The 18,719-nt window shown below is 41.1% G+C and overlaps 1 protein-coding gene across 1 annotated transcript; it reads right to left on the minus strand.

Annotated features, from left to right (window-relative positions):
• Nucleotides 1-9,031: 9,031 nt before the first annotated feature.
• Nucleotides 9,032-15,438, minus strand: PIGA (phosphatidylinositol glycan anchor biosynthesis class A). The gene is made up of 5 exons (XM_057419512.1): nucleotides 14,773-15,438; nucleotides 14,086-14,218; nucleotides 12,876-13,008; nucleotides 11,251-11,457; nucleotides 9,032-9,784 (listed from the first exon to the last, which is right to left on the minus strand). The coding sequence occupies exons 1-5, from the start codon at nucleotides 15,422-15,424 to the stop codon at nucleotides 9,542-9,544; spliced, it is 1,368 nt and encodes a 455-aa protein (XP_057275495.1). The 5' UTR covers nucleotides 15,425-15,438; the 3' UTR covers nucleotides 9,032-9,541.
• Nucleotides 15,439-18,719: the final 3,281 nt, after the last annotated feature.

Consider the following 18,719-nt stretch of genomic DNA (forward strand, 5'->3'; position numbering starts at 1 on the left):
TCCAGGTGTTCTAAAATACCATGAGGAAGTTTGCTCACCTGGAAGCAGCCACAGGAATGTGACTTTTCCAGAAGGACAAACTATTTGCATGATAGCAAAATCACCCTCCTGGCTTCAGAACAACTAAAGATTTTAAGTTAAATGATGTAATCATTTGAGAAAATCTCATGTAATCTCTTCATCTGCTCTTAGCGTACAAGAACACCAGGAAAATTACAGCACTGGATAGAAAAAAAATGTATATATATCAGTGGGAAGACAGCTGAACAGCTTGGTGGGAAGCATTAATACTGGTGAAGGTGGTAAGGTCAGGTAAAATCAGATAAGCTGTAGCAAGATCAGGAATGATTAGTCAGAAACATTTGGTATTCCTGAAACTAAAGAACAGTGAGCAACATAACATAATGTCCTGGGTTCAGCAGTAGCAGTCATTTTTCTCCTTCTTAGTAGCTGGTGCAGTGCTGTGGTTTTGACTTTCAGCCTGGGAACAGCGCTGATAACACCGCTGTTTTTAGTTGCTGCTCAGTAATGTTTACTCTGACCAAGGACTTTCTGAGTTTCATAATCTGCCAGGGAGGAGGGGAAGCCGGGAGGAAGTAGAGACAGGACACCTGACCCAAACTAACCAAAGAGGTATTGCATACCACAGCATGTCATGCCCACTATATAAACTGGGGGCAGTTACCCAGAAGGGTTAGATCACTGCTCGGGTCAGGCTGGGTATCGGTCGGCAGGTGGTGAGCAGTTGTATTCTCTTCCCTTGTTATTTCCCTTATCGTTATTATTATTGGTGGTAGCAGTAGTGGTTTGTGTTATACCTTAGTTACTGGACTGCTCTTATCTCACATTCTTTCCATTCTCCTCCCCATCCCTCTGGGGGCAGGGGGGAGGAAAGGGGGGAGGGGGAGTGAGCGAGCAGCAGCATGGTTCTAGGTTGGCTGCTGGGCTTAAACCACGCCACATAGGTATAACATAGGAGAACAATAACAGTGCAAAACCAGGAATCTCATCTTTTCTCCCTTGCTGTTTTGGGCTGCATCATAGTCAGTTGAATGAGATGGATTATTCCACTCCATCGATAGACCGAACAGGTCAGCCCTCCATAGGAAAAACATGTCTTACTCAGAACTTGTGCAAGATGTCCAAATTACTCAACAAATCATTCTAGAGTAATAACTAAATTGTCAAATCAAAATCCAGGAAACACATTAATCCTTCAATAAAATTGTCATGAGATGGTGAATGGTTTAGCTAGACCCTCCAAAGAACTGGAAATTGATGACAATATATACTTAGTTTATAAACATGCAAAGAATAAGCACAAAAGAAAAAGGCAGTGCAGCTTAGATGACTTGTTTGCACTACAGTTCACTTTAACTTTAGTCAATAGTAAGAAATGCCAAACACTCCTGGTCACATCTGACAATGAAATAAAGATTAGAGGGATCCCCTTCTCAAAGAAATTAAGAGGTCTATTCTTATGCTAGACAATCCTTGAATTTCAGCAGTGTATTTCTAATGTGTATAGTTGAGAGTATCAAATATATTCAAAGTAAGACAACTGGGGAAAAAAAGGAGACAGAAACTGTTTATCTCGAAGGGAAGAGATCAGAACAAAGACATACAGAGAGCCCAGCTATCTCTTTTTCATCAGTTTGATCTAATAAATGACACTGCTTCTCATACAAGCCTTGTCTCATTTGCATCCTTAGGTCAGCACACTTACAACACTCCTGCTTTTAAAAAGAAATGTATATAGTGACTCACTGTTGCTGTCAGACAAGCAGACAAAGGAGTCATCTGCCCTACCCAGCACCCATCACACTAGGCAAGGTCTGCTTACCTGTTCTGCTGCTGCCTGGGTAGGAAGACTGCAAATTCCAGCAGGTATTTCCCACTCTGCCTTCAACACATGTACTAGCAGGGATGACTCCTTCTCCAGATACACACCATCAGTCCTTCCCACTTCCACAACCAGCTTAAGAGCCAGCATCTACTAGACAGCCAGCTAATGCACGATTCAATGAATCCTGCACAAATACTATCTCTAGAGTTATGCCAGTGCTGATGCAAGTCAAAATCTGAGAACAATCTGACCTGTTACATCTGGAGACAGTGTTCTCACAGGAGAATGCATAATTGGTCCATAAACTTTGAATAATCCTGAAAGATACAGCAAGGCCATGAGGCCCAAAAAAACTTAAGCAAGCAAGATAAGAAGCAGCTGGAATTCACTGAGTTAAGGAGAACTGTGGACTGTTGGCAAGCTTTCGAGGTCAAGTTCTCACACCTGTGCTTAACCACTCATATGTTAGTCACTAAGGGTCTTCAAGACATGTCTCCAATCATAATATGCCAAATCACTGTAAGTGCATGTAAGAAATAGTATATAAGGAGTTAAGGCTTTGTAATAAATTTGGCAATCACTTGATCACATTGATCGTCTCTGTGTTGTCCATGACTCCCACGTCAACACATGACGCCCGAACAGGGACCCTTCGATCGATAACTCGACAAAGATGAGTTTGAAGGTCCGATGAAAAGGAGGGGGGGGAGAGCCGGCCGAAATTCAGCGCTGCCCCGGCGCTGGGAAGTCAGACGTCTGCAAAACTTCAGGAATCTTGCCCTGATCAGGTGAGCGGCTGGGGAGGAGATGGAGCACTTGCTATCCAAAGAGGAACAGGCGGTGGTGAAGCTCCTCCAACACATTCTGTCTAAGAGAGGACTGCAATATGACAGTGCCGCCTTACAGAGGCTGTTAAAGTGGTGCCGTGATCGTGAGGTTAGTAAAGGGACCAAAGGTGCACAGAAACACTCTACACTTTGGAGATTGGTGTTTGAGACTTTGAAAGAGATGAAATTGGAAAGGGCGGCGGTAGCTTCTGTATTTGCCGCCACAGCTCCAGAAGGGGCTGTCTCCCCTAACCCCCTTCATAGTGCTGCAGCTATGACTTTTGCACCTCCTGTGGTACCTGGAACGGCACCGAAAAAATCAGCGCCCTGAGCCAATGAAAGCAAGAGCCAGGTCTGCAGATGGCCACATACCGAACGAGAGACATCTGACAAGAAAGACATAGCTGCGAACAACGGAGACCCTGAGTTCTACCCAGGATCAGACCCCGAGTCCCCTGAATCCAAGCCAGATTTACATCCTCTGCTTCCAGACTCTGACTCTTCATCTCCTGGGTCGGTCTGCTCAGCTCATCAGCAGCTACTCAGTGGCCTTGGAGACGCTCAGCTGCAACAATTGATGAAAAAGCTTGAAGCCCTGGAGACTCGGATTGAGACAACTCTGTTGGTGCCACCACCTTATCCTCCGCAAAACCCCTTCCTTAAAGAAGGCAAACAGGGGGAGGGGGTGGGAGAGGTATCGGGGGGCACAAATCCTGCGCACTGTTGGCACGGGTTAATCAAAGATGCGATTATTAGAGGTGAATTTTCTGCAATGGGCCTCTCTGCATATCCTGTGTTTAATACACAGCAGGGGGTAAAGAGTGGGAAGCTTTTGATCTCAAAATAGTTAAGGAGGCCTGTCAAACAGTGACCACGTATGCGTTAAAATCCTCTTATACTCAAGCTGTATATGTTATGATTTTTTTTGCGATTGACAGGAGACTTTAATGACTCCCCTGCTATAATACATGGTCAGGCATTAGGTTCAGGTTATATGACTAAAATTCCGAGTATTCTTGTCCAGTACAAGGATTTGGAAACCGGCATTTGGAAAGGTCCTGCAGAAGTAAAACCAACTGGTTGAGGTTATATGTGTGTAAATTACAGATTCCGGTTTGTAGTGGGTGCCAGCTCGATGGGTGAAACCCTGGAAAGAGTCAGCATCACCCCAGGAGACCCCCCTTGTCAGTGATTGAATGAATTGAAATTTGAGCTCAGGACATCCGTTTTATGGAGGTTTTCAGCCTTTCTTAAAGTGAAGGGAGCAACCTTATTTTACATTAAAGTAAAAAAAAAAGAAAAAAAACACAATAGAAAAACCCACCCCCCACCCCCCCTGAACCTCCAGGGAAGCGAGATCAGCGTGGGATACAGACATATTGTGTGATTTTCTGGTGGTGGGAAGGTCTCTCTTATGCTCTTATCAGGGCTATTTGGCATACTGTGACGGTCCGTGGACTTGGGAGCCCATATACAACTCATTTGATACAGTCTCTCTGTGATACTCATGTACTAGAAGTTGGTAAATGTAAGTATGTCCAGGTTTCTATCAACCCTTGGAGACCTTTAAAGATATTGCTGGCCACTTCTTCCAACATAGGCTGGCCACCTGTGTCGGAATGAGTGTGCATTTTGGTCAGTATAAAAGCCCAAGCCTCATACGATGTGGGGGAGGCAGAGCCTCTGTGGGGACGCCCGCTAAGGATGAGCCTGCCACCTCGCACTGCAATGATGCTTCTCGGAGCCGCTTTTCTGTTAGTCTCCACAGGGTCCTTGTGCCACGTTCTGTACGTGGGACTGTAGTGGGAGTAATGATTGTCTGGATTTTGTGCTTCAAATATTGTAGTTGTGTGGCGTGTGCTTGTGGGATCCCATACGTGTGTGTGTGTGTGTTGAGGGCAGACGGTGTTCTGTGTATTTTCTGTTGTTGGGTTCATGTAAAAGTTTTTAACCGGTAGCAGTTTAACATTTCGGGCAAAAAAGGGTTAATGCAAAAGTGCGGTTGCCGACAGGTATTTATGGTTGCTGCTGAAGCAGGCAGGCAGCTGTAGCTGCTGCCGAGCAGGCAGGCTTTTATAGCTGTGCAAAGCAGGGTGAGCGACTTTTGGGGAAAAAAAAAAAAAAAAACAAAAAAAAAAAAGCTGACCTCCGATTCAGCTCCCAGTGCTCCACCGGCAGAACGGCCAGGATGGACGCCAGAGCTGAGGAGTGAAGGAAAAAAACAAACCAAAAATACCCCAAACCAACAAAACAAACAAACAAAAAAAACCCAACAAAACCCAACCTCTCAATCTATTGAGGTATTGAAGCAGTTTGTAGAGACACCACAGACAAAGCCTGAAGAGCACCTGCAACACAGTGGGTGCATGGTAGGAGCCTTGCTTAGTATGTTTAAGGTAACCTGGGGGTGGATCCAAGACTTGGAGGAGTAGATAGATCGGTTGAAATAAGAAAAGTTGCTAACTGAAAAAGCGAGAGGGGTAGTGCAACCACAAGCTTTATGAGCCGTCACCTAAGCAGCATCAGGGTGGCAGGAAAAAAAAAAACAACGAGGCAATGATGCAGCAAACTCCTCGACTGTTAACAATGCGCAGTTTAACCTGTCTGCTTCTCAAGAACTGATAACCTGGGGGAGGGGGTGTGTTTGTGTCCTCCTGCCTACAGGTCCATGGTGACTGCCTGCAAAGTTGGTCAAGCCTTGCCATGAGCTGGACAAGACAAATGGATAAACCTGATGCCTCAGCTACAGGAGCTGACTGTGAATACCCCAAGCAGAATGAGATAGAGGAAGAGAAAAATGAATGATTGCAAAACATCACTTGGGGGCAACTGAAAAGTAACATCCTGAATATGTGTGCTTGTAAAGTAGCTATTATCAGAGGCTGTGATTTTGTGTATAAAACTTTACTAGCCAGTTGCTAATGAGGAACTACACCTTGTATTGTATAGATTTGTCACTTGTAAAAGAGTACGGAAATTTGCAGTAGCTGCTAGAAAATGCTAAGGCAAAAGCTGGAAAGATTCTAATACAATGGTAGTGTTATAAAGCCGGTGATGGAACAAATTAAGAGGGTGGGAGAATTCCACTGGTAAGAAATTTTTTTGGCTAGTCCCTCGCTGCCATCAGCATCTTCAACATGCTGCTGCAACCTGTAATAGTTACTCTGCTAATGTAAATTTGTGTGTGCCTTGCTGTAGTAGCGACTTGTTACTGGATGAAGCGGGTGAAACTGTGCATTGACAACAAGGTGCAAGGACTGGGGCTGACAAAATGCCTGCTACCACAGTCAAGGGCAAGACTGGGTTGGCCTCTGTGTTTGCCACCAAGAAGAACCTTTAGCTCTGCTGTTGGCTGCAACCCAGCAGGCGGGGAGCGGTGAAGACACATGCCATGCCAGACCTTGATGTGAGGGATGGCCTCCCCTGTTGTCAGAGAACCATACAGGAGAAAAAAGGGGCAGGCCCAGCAGCCTGTAGTTGGCATATGTTGGAGATACAATCTAGCCCAAATCCCCTGCTCAAGTAGGGTCACCCAAAACATATATAAAACAAAAAGGGGGAGATGTGGAGACAGTGTTCTCACAGGAGAATGGATAATTGGTCCATAAACTCTGAATAATCCTGAAAAATACAGCAAGGCCATGAGGCCCAAAGAAGCTTAAGCAAGCAAGATAAGAAGCAGCTGGAATTCACTGAGTTCAGGAGAACTGTGGACTGTTGGCAAGCTTTGGAGGTCAAGTTCTCACACCTGTGCTTAACCAATTCTATGTTAGTTACAAAGGGTCTTCAAGACATGTCTCCAATCATAATATGCCAAATCACTGTAAGTGCATGTAAGAAATAGTATATAAGGAGTTAAGGCTTTGTAATAAATTTGGCAATCGCTTGATCGCATTGATCGTCTCTGCGTTGTCCGTGACTCCCGCGTCACAGCTACATTTACAAGAAAAATGCATAATTGTAATACAATGGTAAATACAGATGCAGAAGCACATCTTGCCTTCAGTTTTGATCCCTTAACAAAAAAGCCCCACCTTTTATCTGACAAGGCCAATGCTTTAGCATTTGGGAAAAATTGTGGAAGTCAACCTACTACTTACTGTCATAGAAGATGTGATAAGACTAGTTTAATGACAGCAAATCAAACATTAAAAATATCTAAATATTATTTAATTTTAAAAAGTTTGTAAAATAATTTTGTTTTGAGATTGATTGTTCTTGTTATCTATTTACATAATATCTGTATTTTACTGGCGCATCAAAACTTTTACAATTATTTAGAAGCCTAAGCATATAGGTAAAAAAAAAAACAAAACGAACCAAAGACTAGTGAAGAGAAATAAATATGAAAACAGGGAAAAAAATGTTTATTTTAAAAAGATGCAGAAAAACCTGACCACAAAAATAAGCACATTACAGTGTATTTGCCGTCTTTACAGATCTACCACATCCACTAAAACACAATCTTAAAGATGAATCTTACAGTCATATTTTACTTGATGCCTGTTCTGGTTTAACATACAATTCTCAACTATCAGCAGGCAATCTATACCTTAATTCACAGTGTCTGCACATAAGGTACTGGAAATACTATTTCTCCTTGTGCCTGCGGGATTAAATTTCATTGTAGACCAACAGAACCTTCTCCATAAGAAGTGGATCTTCCATATAAGTGGGTTTTGGGTGTTCCTTCCTCCTTCTTACTAGTCTGTGCTCTATGCAATACATTACTCAGTATCACTCTCTCTTTAGTAACATTTCCTTGGTATTTCACAATGATTAAATGTCACCTATAAGCACAACTGAAACATTTTAGACATTTTAAGTAGTTATTTTACTCATTTCTAAATACACATTATCTCTGTTCAGGAAGTTTATTACTGTGATTATTTTATTTCACCCACTGATGCTTTTTAAAACTAAATGACACCATCCCTTACTCCTCTGCACAAGGCTAGCAAGTTAATCAGTCCTGCAAAGAGTTACATGTAATACAAGCTGCATTACTTTAGAAACAGCATAGTTGTAGTTAAACCTGTTATGGATTAGATTTTTTGTGACAATTTGTCACAACAAACAATGTTTTTTAATACAAAAAAAAAAAAAAATTTTTAATAATCATCTTTCTCACAAAAAGTCCAACCACCAGCGATGGGAAGCAGCAATATGGAGTATATTTCTGTATTTTCTAATTGTATGTTCCCAAATATTAACGAAAAATATTAATTCTTTATGGAAAGGTTAATAAACTTTTAAATAAAACTGCAAATACAAGGTTTTATGTTATTTGTAAGTACACAATGTTCCAGAACAGAGAAGTATTTTAAATATTCTCACAATCCTGTTAAAAATTTGTTTGCAGATATTGCAGAAAACCAAAAAGCAATAAAAACCGATCAACAGAATACTATTATAAATATATATAATATTTTTCTGGAAGGGTAATCAGTACTTTAAAAAAGTTGCTATAAATTTGAATGGGGGGGAGTGTAACTTTCAAAAGTAAACTACCTTAATTCCACCCGTTTATCCATAGTCAGTGTGGCACCACTTTAGCTGACATCCACCTTTAAGGTAGTATGTAAAATTGAAACTGTAATAACAATGCATACCGTATGTTACATATCAAAGTCTAAAAAAATCTAGCAAAAGAAAATAGACTGTTTATGGAGTTTCTCTCATATTACTTTTCTGTGTTTCATGAAAATATGTTCAATGGAATTATAAAATGTTAGTGTAACTATATCTACACAAACAACACAATATTGACAAGCTGTGTTTTAAATACTGCCCTTCAAGGGTTTGGAAACAGTACTTTCATATTGCACAGTTTTAATATTAATACAGTGTCCAACAACACATAATACTCAGAGGCATAAAAATCATGAGATGTTTAGTCTTCGGTGATGCTTGAATAAGAAATTAACCCAGTGCATCAGGGGGAAGTGTTAGAGGTCATTGACATAAATGAGATAAATGCCTCTCTCACACATTAATGTGCTGTGCTGCCTTATTGTCTCAGGTACACATTACATAAGAGTGCTAACAGATGTGAGAAGCCAGACCTTTTGAATTTTTTATTTTCCCCACCCTGGAAAGCATACCTATTGGTTATTTCCATTTAAGAGATACCTTTCCAGGATTTCATTTGCAGAACCTGTCCAGTGTCTCTGATGTGGTCTAGGAGAAATCACACACACTGAACACAGTCCCTCCCAGAGATGGACTGAAATGCCATTTTGGTCATATGTAAGGAGAAAGGGAAAAAAAAGGGGGGAAAAAAGGGGGGGGAAAAGGGGGGGGGGGGAAAAAAAAGGGGGGGGGGGGGGGGGGGGATAAGTCTCCAACATTCCCACAATAACGGCCTTAATGACTAATTTCAAGTACCGTTTTCATTTTAGGAGGGAAAAGGTATGTGTTGCTGGGTTTCTAATGAAAAATTTTTAAATAAGTCTCAAAATAGAAATCACAGTTAATCCGAGGAATTAGCAGAAACTATTGTAAGCTAATAATTCATGTGTTTTGCTTTTTCAAATACCAGTAAAGTGTACAGTCACTTCCTGTAATATTCAAGTTGTTGAAAAAATTTTGTACTTTTGTCTCAAAGGCTTTTGAATCATATAAAACCCCATGTTCTTCCAATTTTAAGTGCAAAAGAGATGTCCATAAATTTGTATGAATCCAAAACTAAATTAAAACATCATCCTAAATTGAGGTAGTACATTTAACCAAGTTTCTTTCCAAGGACTTCAGAAAGAAACTGAGGAATTTTAAGAGTAATGTCTCTATCAGCAAGCATTAAAACCTTTAGTGACTGATGCATCCTTTCCTCTCAATTTCAGCACTTCAGGAGCTTGGAAGATCTTCTTTAATGCTTCCTTTTTTTCCCCAAAAAATACTGTTTAGTCCATGCACTTTTAGGTCCTGTGGCATCGATTGCAACATCAATAATGGAATCTGGAGTCATCCACCTCAGAAATGCCAAGAAAAGGAAGTTCAAAACAGCAAAAAGAGCAAAAATATACCCAGTCACTGGGCCACAGTGAGACATAAGTCTGTTAAGTCGCTCATCCATTGGTAAAACCACTTCATCTGCAACCCTGTCATACACCTAAATGGAGAAAAGACAGAAAGCAAGAACTTAAATCAGTGTCGATTCTATCATGAAAAACAGGCAGTACTTTGTTTTCAGCATGCAAAATAAATTATCTATTCCTTACTACAAGATGGGACAAATACTAACCCCAAAAAGCTTTGCAGATTTTAAGTACTATTCAGAAACGTCATTTTTTTTTTTAAGGAGTAAAAGGAAAATAAATGTTTTTTGACAGACCTCAAGAGTATTTCATTAAATAGGAAAGCTTTAATTTGTCTCTTGTAATATTCTATAGAGGGGGTTAGGTTTTCTTTTTAATTAATTGAGTGGGTTCTAATCTTACATTCACACCAGACACAGGAAAAGAGTCTGAACATGCAATCACCACACTTTCAAAGATGGATGCTGATCTTCCAGATGTCTGTATTTGAACAATCAAGCAAACCATAGCAGGATACTGACTTTTATTTAAAGAAACACTAGTAATTCTTAATAAAATGCTTAAAATTCAATGAATGTAAAAGACAAATACATGTTACTAGTGACTTAATATGCATATTAACTACAAGCACTAAAATTAAAAAATACAGCCCCATGTTTCATAAATACCCACTACACACATCTCAAAAAAGTTTCTTCCTTGAGAACTCTGCCTACTTCATCATATGAGTAACTCAATAAGCTAACAAACAACTCTCTTTTGTACAACTTAAGTTCCATGCATACTTTTCGTAATTACACTTACATTTTGCCCACATCACTTCAAGGATACTTAGAGAGACATCTGAGTGCACTACAATGTAATTAAGAGGCATGTGATTCAGCTACAGTCTCGCCTAAAACATAGGGGCTGAAGTCAAAGCAACAGATCTCCACAGGCAGCTAAAAAATTAATGCGCTCAACATTCTTCACTTATAGCAGACTTTCTACACTCAAGTGTGTAATTCTGAAATATGATTCCCAGGAGTGTGACAATTTATTTTCATTGCATCCATAGCTTATGAAAATTCAGCTAGGTTCAGCCTACTGGCACTAAACTACTTTGTATAATTCTAAACCACTTGTTAACACGTGGCAGACAAAACTTTGCCATGAACTTTTCCTTTTCAGACATCTTTCACAGCATGTTTTCCAGTTATGCAAAAAAAGAAGACTGGGAAAAAACAACCAACCAACAAAAACCAAAACTAAAGCATGAGTAGAAATGTAACTAAAGATTTAGGCTGTTCCTCAGAATATTAATCAGTAGTTATGACACAGAAAAAAATACAAATAGGAAAAAAACAGCACATGTCTAGGGATGTAAATACGGGGAAAAAGTATTTTCTGAACCTGTTTAAAACCATGTGTGTTTGACAGAGAAAACACTGAAAAAAATCACACTGAAAGGTTATATAGAGAATGTACATAGTAATGTTTCAAAGCAGCAGCTGTTTAAAAACTGTACTTAAGAGAATTTAATAGAAGTGGTTATACATACTTTCTCAGTTCTCTCTGCTATATTCCTCCATGTATAAAACGTCTTTACTTTATTATGAACAGTTTCTGGAGACGGTAGTGTTCCTGCTCTAAGCTGGGCAATAGCTTTTTCTAATCCATCACATAGAGATTTCACAGAGGGTTCACATAGAATAATGAGATCTTCTGGAAGCACCTCAGGAATCCCGCCAACTCTTGTACTCACGACCTTTGAAAGAAACAACAGAAATAGCACATATGCAGCCTAACAATAAAACAGTAAAATTGAGCGATGACACTATTAAACTATTTAGATGCAGCACTTAAGAACCTGAAAAAAAATTATCCAATGAGTGGTTGCCATGAAGGCAAAGACCAATACCATTCTTTAAAATTTTACCTGTATGCAATCTACAGAAGGTTTAGGCCTCAGAAAGACCCAGCATAGTATATTACCTTTAACAATGTTCAGAATGATTCTTTGGCAGCATGATAAAACAGAAGACTCTAATGAGTGGTTTATGAGACATCTTACCTAAACGTATTTGTCACGGTATACAACTAAATCAACTAAATCTGTGTAGCCAGATATTAGACTTTCTCTCCGTAGCCCCTCATGAAAACTTACCTCTATTTGGAGAGGACAGTTTTAACACATCTGCCTTTGGTTTATGCTTTCTAGGCTACTGAACATTTACAAGAATTACTTTTAAAATTCAGTAATTTTAATCTGAAATACTGGTTTTAAATCGCATCTCTAATACTAAGATGAATACTAAGAAATATTAAGACTCCTATTATGTAATCATCTCTAAACAGCAGGCAACAATAAGAAAATTGCAGAACTTTCTCAGCTCTAGTGAGTAAAACAGATGACAGGGAAATAACTACCACAACTAGGCAGTAACTAGTGTCAAAGGATACTGAAGTAAAAAAAAGGTCCCTCGCATTTCCTATACTTTGTGTATATTAGGTATTCTTCTCAGCCTGACTTTTTAAAAAAATGTTTCTTCGTATTTTGTGAGAATCTAAGCTTTTGATGGCTGTTGATTTAACTTTTTTGAGTTGACAATCTGGGTTGTCAATTGGCCAGAAAGGGATTTCACAGTTTTCTTTCTCTCCAACTCTTATCTTGAAACCCTACATGGTAAAGGCAGATACAACCGCAGTTAATGTAAGAAAAAAACTGTCAGTTCTTGGTGCAGGAAGAAAACAGTTCTAGTACAATGGTTTAGTGTGGCTATTCAATATGCCTGACTGACCATGCTCATAAGCCATTTTTCCACACCTCCTCTTAAAATAAGGTCAAAGTAAAACTTCATGAACATCAACTACCCCAAAACTCTATAAAGGAGTACATACAAAATAGCATAATGGAGAGGCAGTCTGGTTAGTTCAGAAAACTGAGAGTCAGCAGATCTACATGTTATTGCCAATTCTGCACGTTTCTTCTGGGAGCTTAAGCAGTTTCAGTTAACCCTTCTGTCTCAGCTTCCAGGTAATCTGTAAACAGGGATTATATTTGCTCACCTTTGTAAAGACAGAGCCTCAGACGAAATCAAGTGTTAACAAGCATGTATTATTTAATCATGAACTTTGTTTAAAATGGATACATGCATTCTAGATAGTTGAGATTTTTATTTTTACCTGTAAACCACAGCTTGCTGCTTCCACAATTGCCATACAAAAGGCCTCTGTGAGGGAAGTGTTGAGAAAAATGTGTCCCTGGACTAGGACATTTCTAACATCCTGGTGTTCCAAGGCTCCTAGGAGACGCACCCTGCATATAAAGGGGTACAGTGTTACACATATTCTGAAAAATATTCCAATGGTTTACACTTATGTAGTGGAAGAAGGAATACAGACACCTTCGTTCTGTTTTCTCTAAATTTTTCCACCAATAGGGAAATAAAAGATTCTACTTCTTATTTTCGCACAAAAAGAAACTTCTGAAAACAAAGCTGGGAGGAGAAGCTGCTCTGTTTGTTTTAATGGTAATCGCTTTCAAAACATTGCTACTAAGCTTTCTAGTTCTGTAAGAGAACACAGATTAATCCAGTTAATATTTGTAACCCTTTCTTTGTTTAGATGTATTATCTGTAATTTCAATGCAAGGTTTGATTAATCTCAGACTTGTATTTAGCATACAACGATCAGGATCTATTATTTTGGAAACTGTGAAACAGAAAAAGGTGGAATAAGAAAGATACTAACAAATAATTTTATCAGAGTAATCACTAACTGAAGTACAGAAGGAGTGACAAAAGACAGAGAAAAGGAAATGGAAAATTAAGAACCTTGTCTTTGCCACAAACACTGTCTTCAAACAGTAACTAAACCCCAAAGAAATATACAAATGCACATGTATTACAGAAACATTTTGATAACACAGTAGCACCAGGGAACATGTTTGCAGTACCCCAAGAACACATATTAGATAAGCATTACCTGAAGAGTTTCATATTGAAATAATAAAATAAATTACTAACAGTCACCCTCATAAGCAGCAGTGACACAAACTAGCTGTCTAACATGTTAGTCCATACAGTCATTTGTGATCCAAACAGCACTATTTTAGAGAGGAATATGATAAATTTATGTCTAAGTCAGCTTTTATCTGACTCAAGTGAAGGTTCATACAAGGCCTATTGTTATCAGTTAACTTGCATGATCACAGTCCAACTTTAAGCCTTCAGTTAGCATCTGGTCTAGCTGCCTTGCCTTCAATAGTTCTCATCTTCTTCAGCCTCAGGTTTTATTTTCTTTTTAGGGGAAGGAGGTAGGCAGAAAGGGTGTTGCTGTTGCTTTCCCCACACCTAAAGTACACTGAAGAGTCATAGACATGCAAGTAACAAACCTGTCATGCAGCTGGTATCTTTCCCGGACTTCTTCCAGTATGATTCGCTTTGGTCCTTCTCCTCCAACTAAGAACTGTAACTCTGGATATTTCTGACAGAGCTCAGGAATTATACCACTAAGCAAATCTATACCTAAGAGTAGAAAATTTAGGGCAATCCATTAATGCGTTTGGTTTTAGAACCTATCATGATGTAACCTGCTGCTATATATTCAAAAGAAGAAAAAAGATAAGTCTCTTGAAGACAAATACACTGCTGAACACAAAATGCTGAAAAGAAGACAACTTGTGATCTCTTACACAAATCACGTGAAGTTGCTGTTGCTTAATTAAAAAACAGTTAAAACATTTCTAACAGAATATATAGATTAGGGCCTAGATCACACACCTCACCCCCTCACCCCACACCCATGTAAGCCAAACTTTCAATTTTACACATTTCAGTTTTGAATACCTCCAATATTACAAAAGAAATATACCTCAGAACACAACATGCACAAACTGAAACATACATTTCCTTTTCTTGAATGGAGAGACACAAAAGCACAGAACTGCCATCTCCCAACTCCCATTTAAAATCCAATCTATACCACAGACATAGCTTAAGTGGTACCTAACCAAGACCTTTCTTGACATACCTTAAAGAAAAATACAACCAAAATAAACTTACATTTTTTTTCTCATTACCTTTTCTGTATACAAGTCTGCTGACAACCACAATTGTTATTGTAGCATCATCCCTCCTTGACGGGTCTGGAGTGAAGTCGGTGGGATCGACAGCGTTGGGGATGACAGAAACTATCCGAGGGTCCAGAGCTGCTCGCAGCACCGTATTTTCCTTACTCGTGTAGGAGACACAGATGATGTGGTTGGTATCGCACAGGGACACCGTCAGAAGTTTGTTGGTAAGCACCGAGCTGACATCCGCAAACCCAAAGAGAGAATGGTCTGTGAACACCGTTCGCAGCCCCATGGTCTTGGCATGGAAGAGGGCATCATGGGCCATGGCAGAGAAGGAGCTGTGGGCATGGACAATGGTGACCCTCTCCCTCACAAATATGTACCTGAGCAAGGGCAGGCTGTGGAAGAGCGTTGTAGCGGTGGACTGGTTGTACATGACCTTGAGGGGCAAGTAATAGACTTTCAGCCCGTTGGTGAGATAGCGGACTCCCTTCCGCTGGCCATAGGCGTGGGTGACCACCAGGACCTTGTGGCCCCGCTCGATGAGGCACTGCGACAGCTGGTATACATGGCTCTCCACGCCCCCCATGTTGGGGTAGAAGAAGTCCGACACCATACAGACGCTGTGCGCACGCCCCTCCGGGACCCCGGCCGACATCCCGGGCCCGCTCCTGCCGGGGGAAACCACAAGTCGACATCACTCGCCGCCGGCGGCACAAAAAGACCACCGGCCCCCTCGCTGCCGACGTCCCCTCCATCGCCGCCAGGCCCGGCCATCCCTCCCGCGCCGGACAACACGCACCTGAGGGGAAGCCGCCGCGGGCCCTTTAAGACGGCGATCGCGCCAGCAACCGGCGGCCGCCTCGGGGGGGGGGGGGGGGGGAGGAAGGGGGGCGGAATGAGTGGGGAGGGAGGAAGGGGGAGGGGGCGTGTGCGTGCACGTACCTGCCGCCCGCCAGCGCTCCCTGGGTACTCCCCGCCTAAATGAAAATAAGATACAAATACCACCATTTTTACAGACAGGCCAGGCATGTCAGCTTTGAGAAACACATTTGGGTTGTATGAGTTGTGCTCTGGCACCCTGGGTGGGCATCACTTGGGTTTGTATTTCTGGTCTTCTCAAAAGAGTTTTGCAATCAGCTGTTCGCAGCTCCAACACTGGCCTGATTGCAGCTGACTGCCAAGAAAGATGTTACCTCAGTGGGCTGGGGTTGTTCATCCCTTTTCTACATGTGCCCAAAATTCTGCTTGGCAGCTACTTCTCGTTGCCAAGATTTCTGGTACGAATTTTGTCAGATTTGATTCATCACTCCTCCTGTGCAAATATGTGTCATGGATGGCAGTATAAGCTGACCTAAGCTGGACTGCTGGCTAGATTCCTGGTTAGGACAAGATGCAGTTTGGAGACACCAATCCCAAGAAGGACCAAGATGGAAATCAGGCTCTTCATTCTGGGGACTGAAAAGACATGAAAGATAGTGTGCAGAAGAACAAAAACATTGCTTGTTGACTGAATTTATCTCGTGTTCAGAAAGGCAAGACCAGTATTGGCAAACTTGATTTCATCATGAGGCACTCCTCTGGGGTGGCAGGAACCTGAATTTCAGGATAAGAAGCTGCTGATGAGGTCAGAAGTGGGGAGGCTTCTCACCTGCAGTAGCAGGTATCCTGCTGTGAAAGAAGAGATGGGGAGCCAGGAGGCCATCGGGATCTTCATTCTCAGAAGAAACTGCAGCCTGTCAGAAACAAAATACTTTGTAATACTTTTTGGAAGATTTTCTTTCTTTATTTATTTTTTTTTTATATGCTAGATCCTTTGTGTGCTGTCTAGAGACGTTGTAATTCTTGGTATGCAAGCTTAAAAAATACAAAGAGAAATTGTAACTAGTATTCAACACAGCAGCCCCTCTCTTTGGCAAAAGAAGTGGTATTTGACACATTTCATAAGCCAATGCTGACCAACCACTGTGCAAATCCAGAATACTGGCACCAACCTGCAAAACCTTCCATAGGACAGATCTGTTTAATCTCAGAAATCTCTCTATATGCCACAGCAGTTGTGATTTGTTTTTATCCCTGTATATTTATCTGAGCTTTGGAGAGGGCTTGGTGCTTTCCCAGCAGCTGGCCATGGGCTCTGAACATCTTTCTGAAGGAGGTCAGGAAAAGCATGTTCGCCAAGCCTTCCTGCCGTTGGCCCAATGTATTAGCTCTGGTCGTCTGACATCTGTGTTCTTCGTTAAACATGTCTAGTTGTGCTTAATGTCGTGTCTGTCAGTGGTCCAAATCAGTCCCCCTATATCAGCAGCTGTCGTGTCCAAATGACCTCAAAAAAATTTTCTACCAAGAAGGCTAGGAAAAAACAAAACCTTAATGGAAAGGAGAGAAATCTGCCACTGTGAAGCTGGCAAAGGTACTGCTAAATTTTCTGTCCATGGCTGGTTCGTGAGGGTGGGGTATGGCACACTTTCTGCTGGCTGTGTTGTTGTGTTGCGTATCCACAGAACTGTAACTGATCCTGGGCTGACCCCGAGTCTGTCCTGCCCTGATCTCAGGTGAAGCTGTTGTGAAGGGACCAACAGCTGAAGAGGAAATAAAATTTTCTGCCTTTCTAAAATAAACTCATTGCATTCACTCCTTCACTTAAATCACATACAAGGTCAGAGGGAGACTGTGGAATATGTAAAGCAGAGAGTAAAGATGTTAAACCAGTGAGTAAAGATGTTAAACTAGTCCTCCAGGGCTCCCTAAAGCACCCTAATAAATTTAGTTAATGAAGAGAGAAGATGAAGGACACTGAAAGAGACTCCTGTGGCTTTGTTCTGGTAGCAGATACTGTTTTGCCTCAAGGAGACCACTTTGGTGTTCTTGAAAATGCAGGAAAACTCTCTGCTGATATACTCTGCTCTGTAATCTTCCTCTCAGCTTCCTCTTAGGCTGAATTTGCTACTCTGTCCCCAGGCTGGCAGATGATCACTGGAGACCTCTAAAATTTCCATAATTTCCTGCATTTCTTCCCAGCACCCACTCAACAGAACCAAGTATTCTGCAAAAGCCGCAGCTGTTACAATTTTCGTGCAATACTGGATCTTGTTTCCCTCCTCCTCTAACTTACACAGTAAGGGGTCCATAGGTAAGTTAAACAATACTGGAGACATTGGATTTACACCAGTCCAGATCCCCATAGGGTCCAACTATTCATTCTTCAGGGCAGTGTAGGTATTAACATTGTTCAAAATCAGGGCAACAATATGATTGCTTAAGAGCTGTGATGATGTGAAAATGACTCACCCTGTTGAAGGCTTTAGCTACATCAACAAAAACAACTCCCAGGGTTGATGTTCCCTTTTTGCATTTCCGATTAATAGCGGTAATAATTTTAGGTTTTCTAAACAGCCTGCTGATCTTATAAATCCCCTGTGTCATGGATTAATGGGACATGCCTTGGTCAGCCTTTCTGTTAAAATTCTAGAGAATAACCTTAAAATAGTTGATCCAATCACAATAGGTCACCAATTATTGGTGTCATTCTGGCATCCTGGTAGGGTCAGCTTAGATATTAACATAGTCTGACATTCCTCTGCCTTGTCTGGGATGGTACCAGCTAGCAGCTAGAGATTGAAGAGTTCTATTAATTTGATATAATGAAGATCTAAATGAAGTCCCTCCAACTAAGCCTGTATGGACGTGAAGCCATGTTCATACTCATCTCTCTGATGTTCTTAGAGATCTCTTTGGTTGTAATCATGGCATCAAATACCAAGTTGTCCGCTAGACCAATGGTTCAGAAAGCATCCAGGCCTTAGAATGTTCTCATCACCTCCTATCTTGACTTGAACACCTGGTGCACCTTTCTGCCACTGCCTCCATTTAAGATGTTGTTTTGCTTTCAAATCTCAGTGTGATGTCCACCACAAAGGACATGTATCCTCTGAAATCAGGCAGCGTAGGTG

Source organism: Pezoporus wallicus, unplaced genomic scaffold (assembly GCF_028554395.1).
Source record: "Pezoporus wallicus isolate ANWC-B61680 ecotype Strahan unplaced genomic scaffold, APGP_CSIRO_Pwel_v1 contig_5767, whole genome shotgun sequence".
Lineage (NCBI taxonomy): Eukaryota > Metazoa > Chordata > Aves > Psittaciformes > Psittacidae > Pezoporus > Pezoporus wallicus.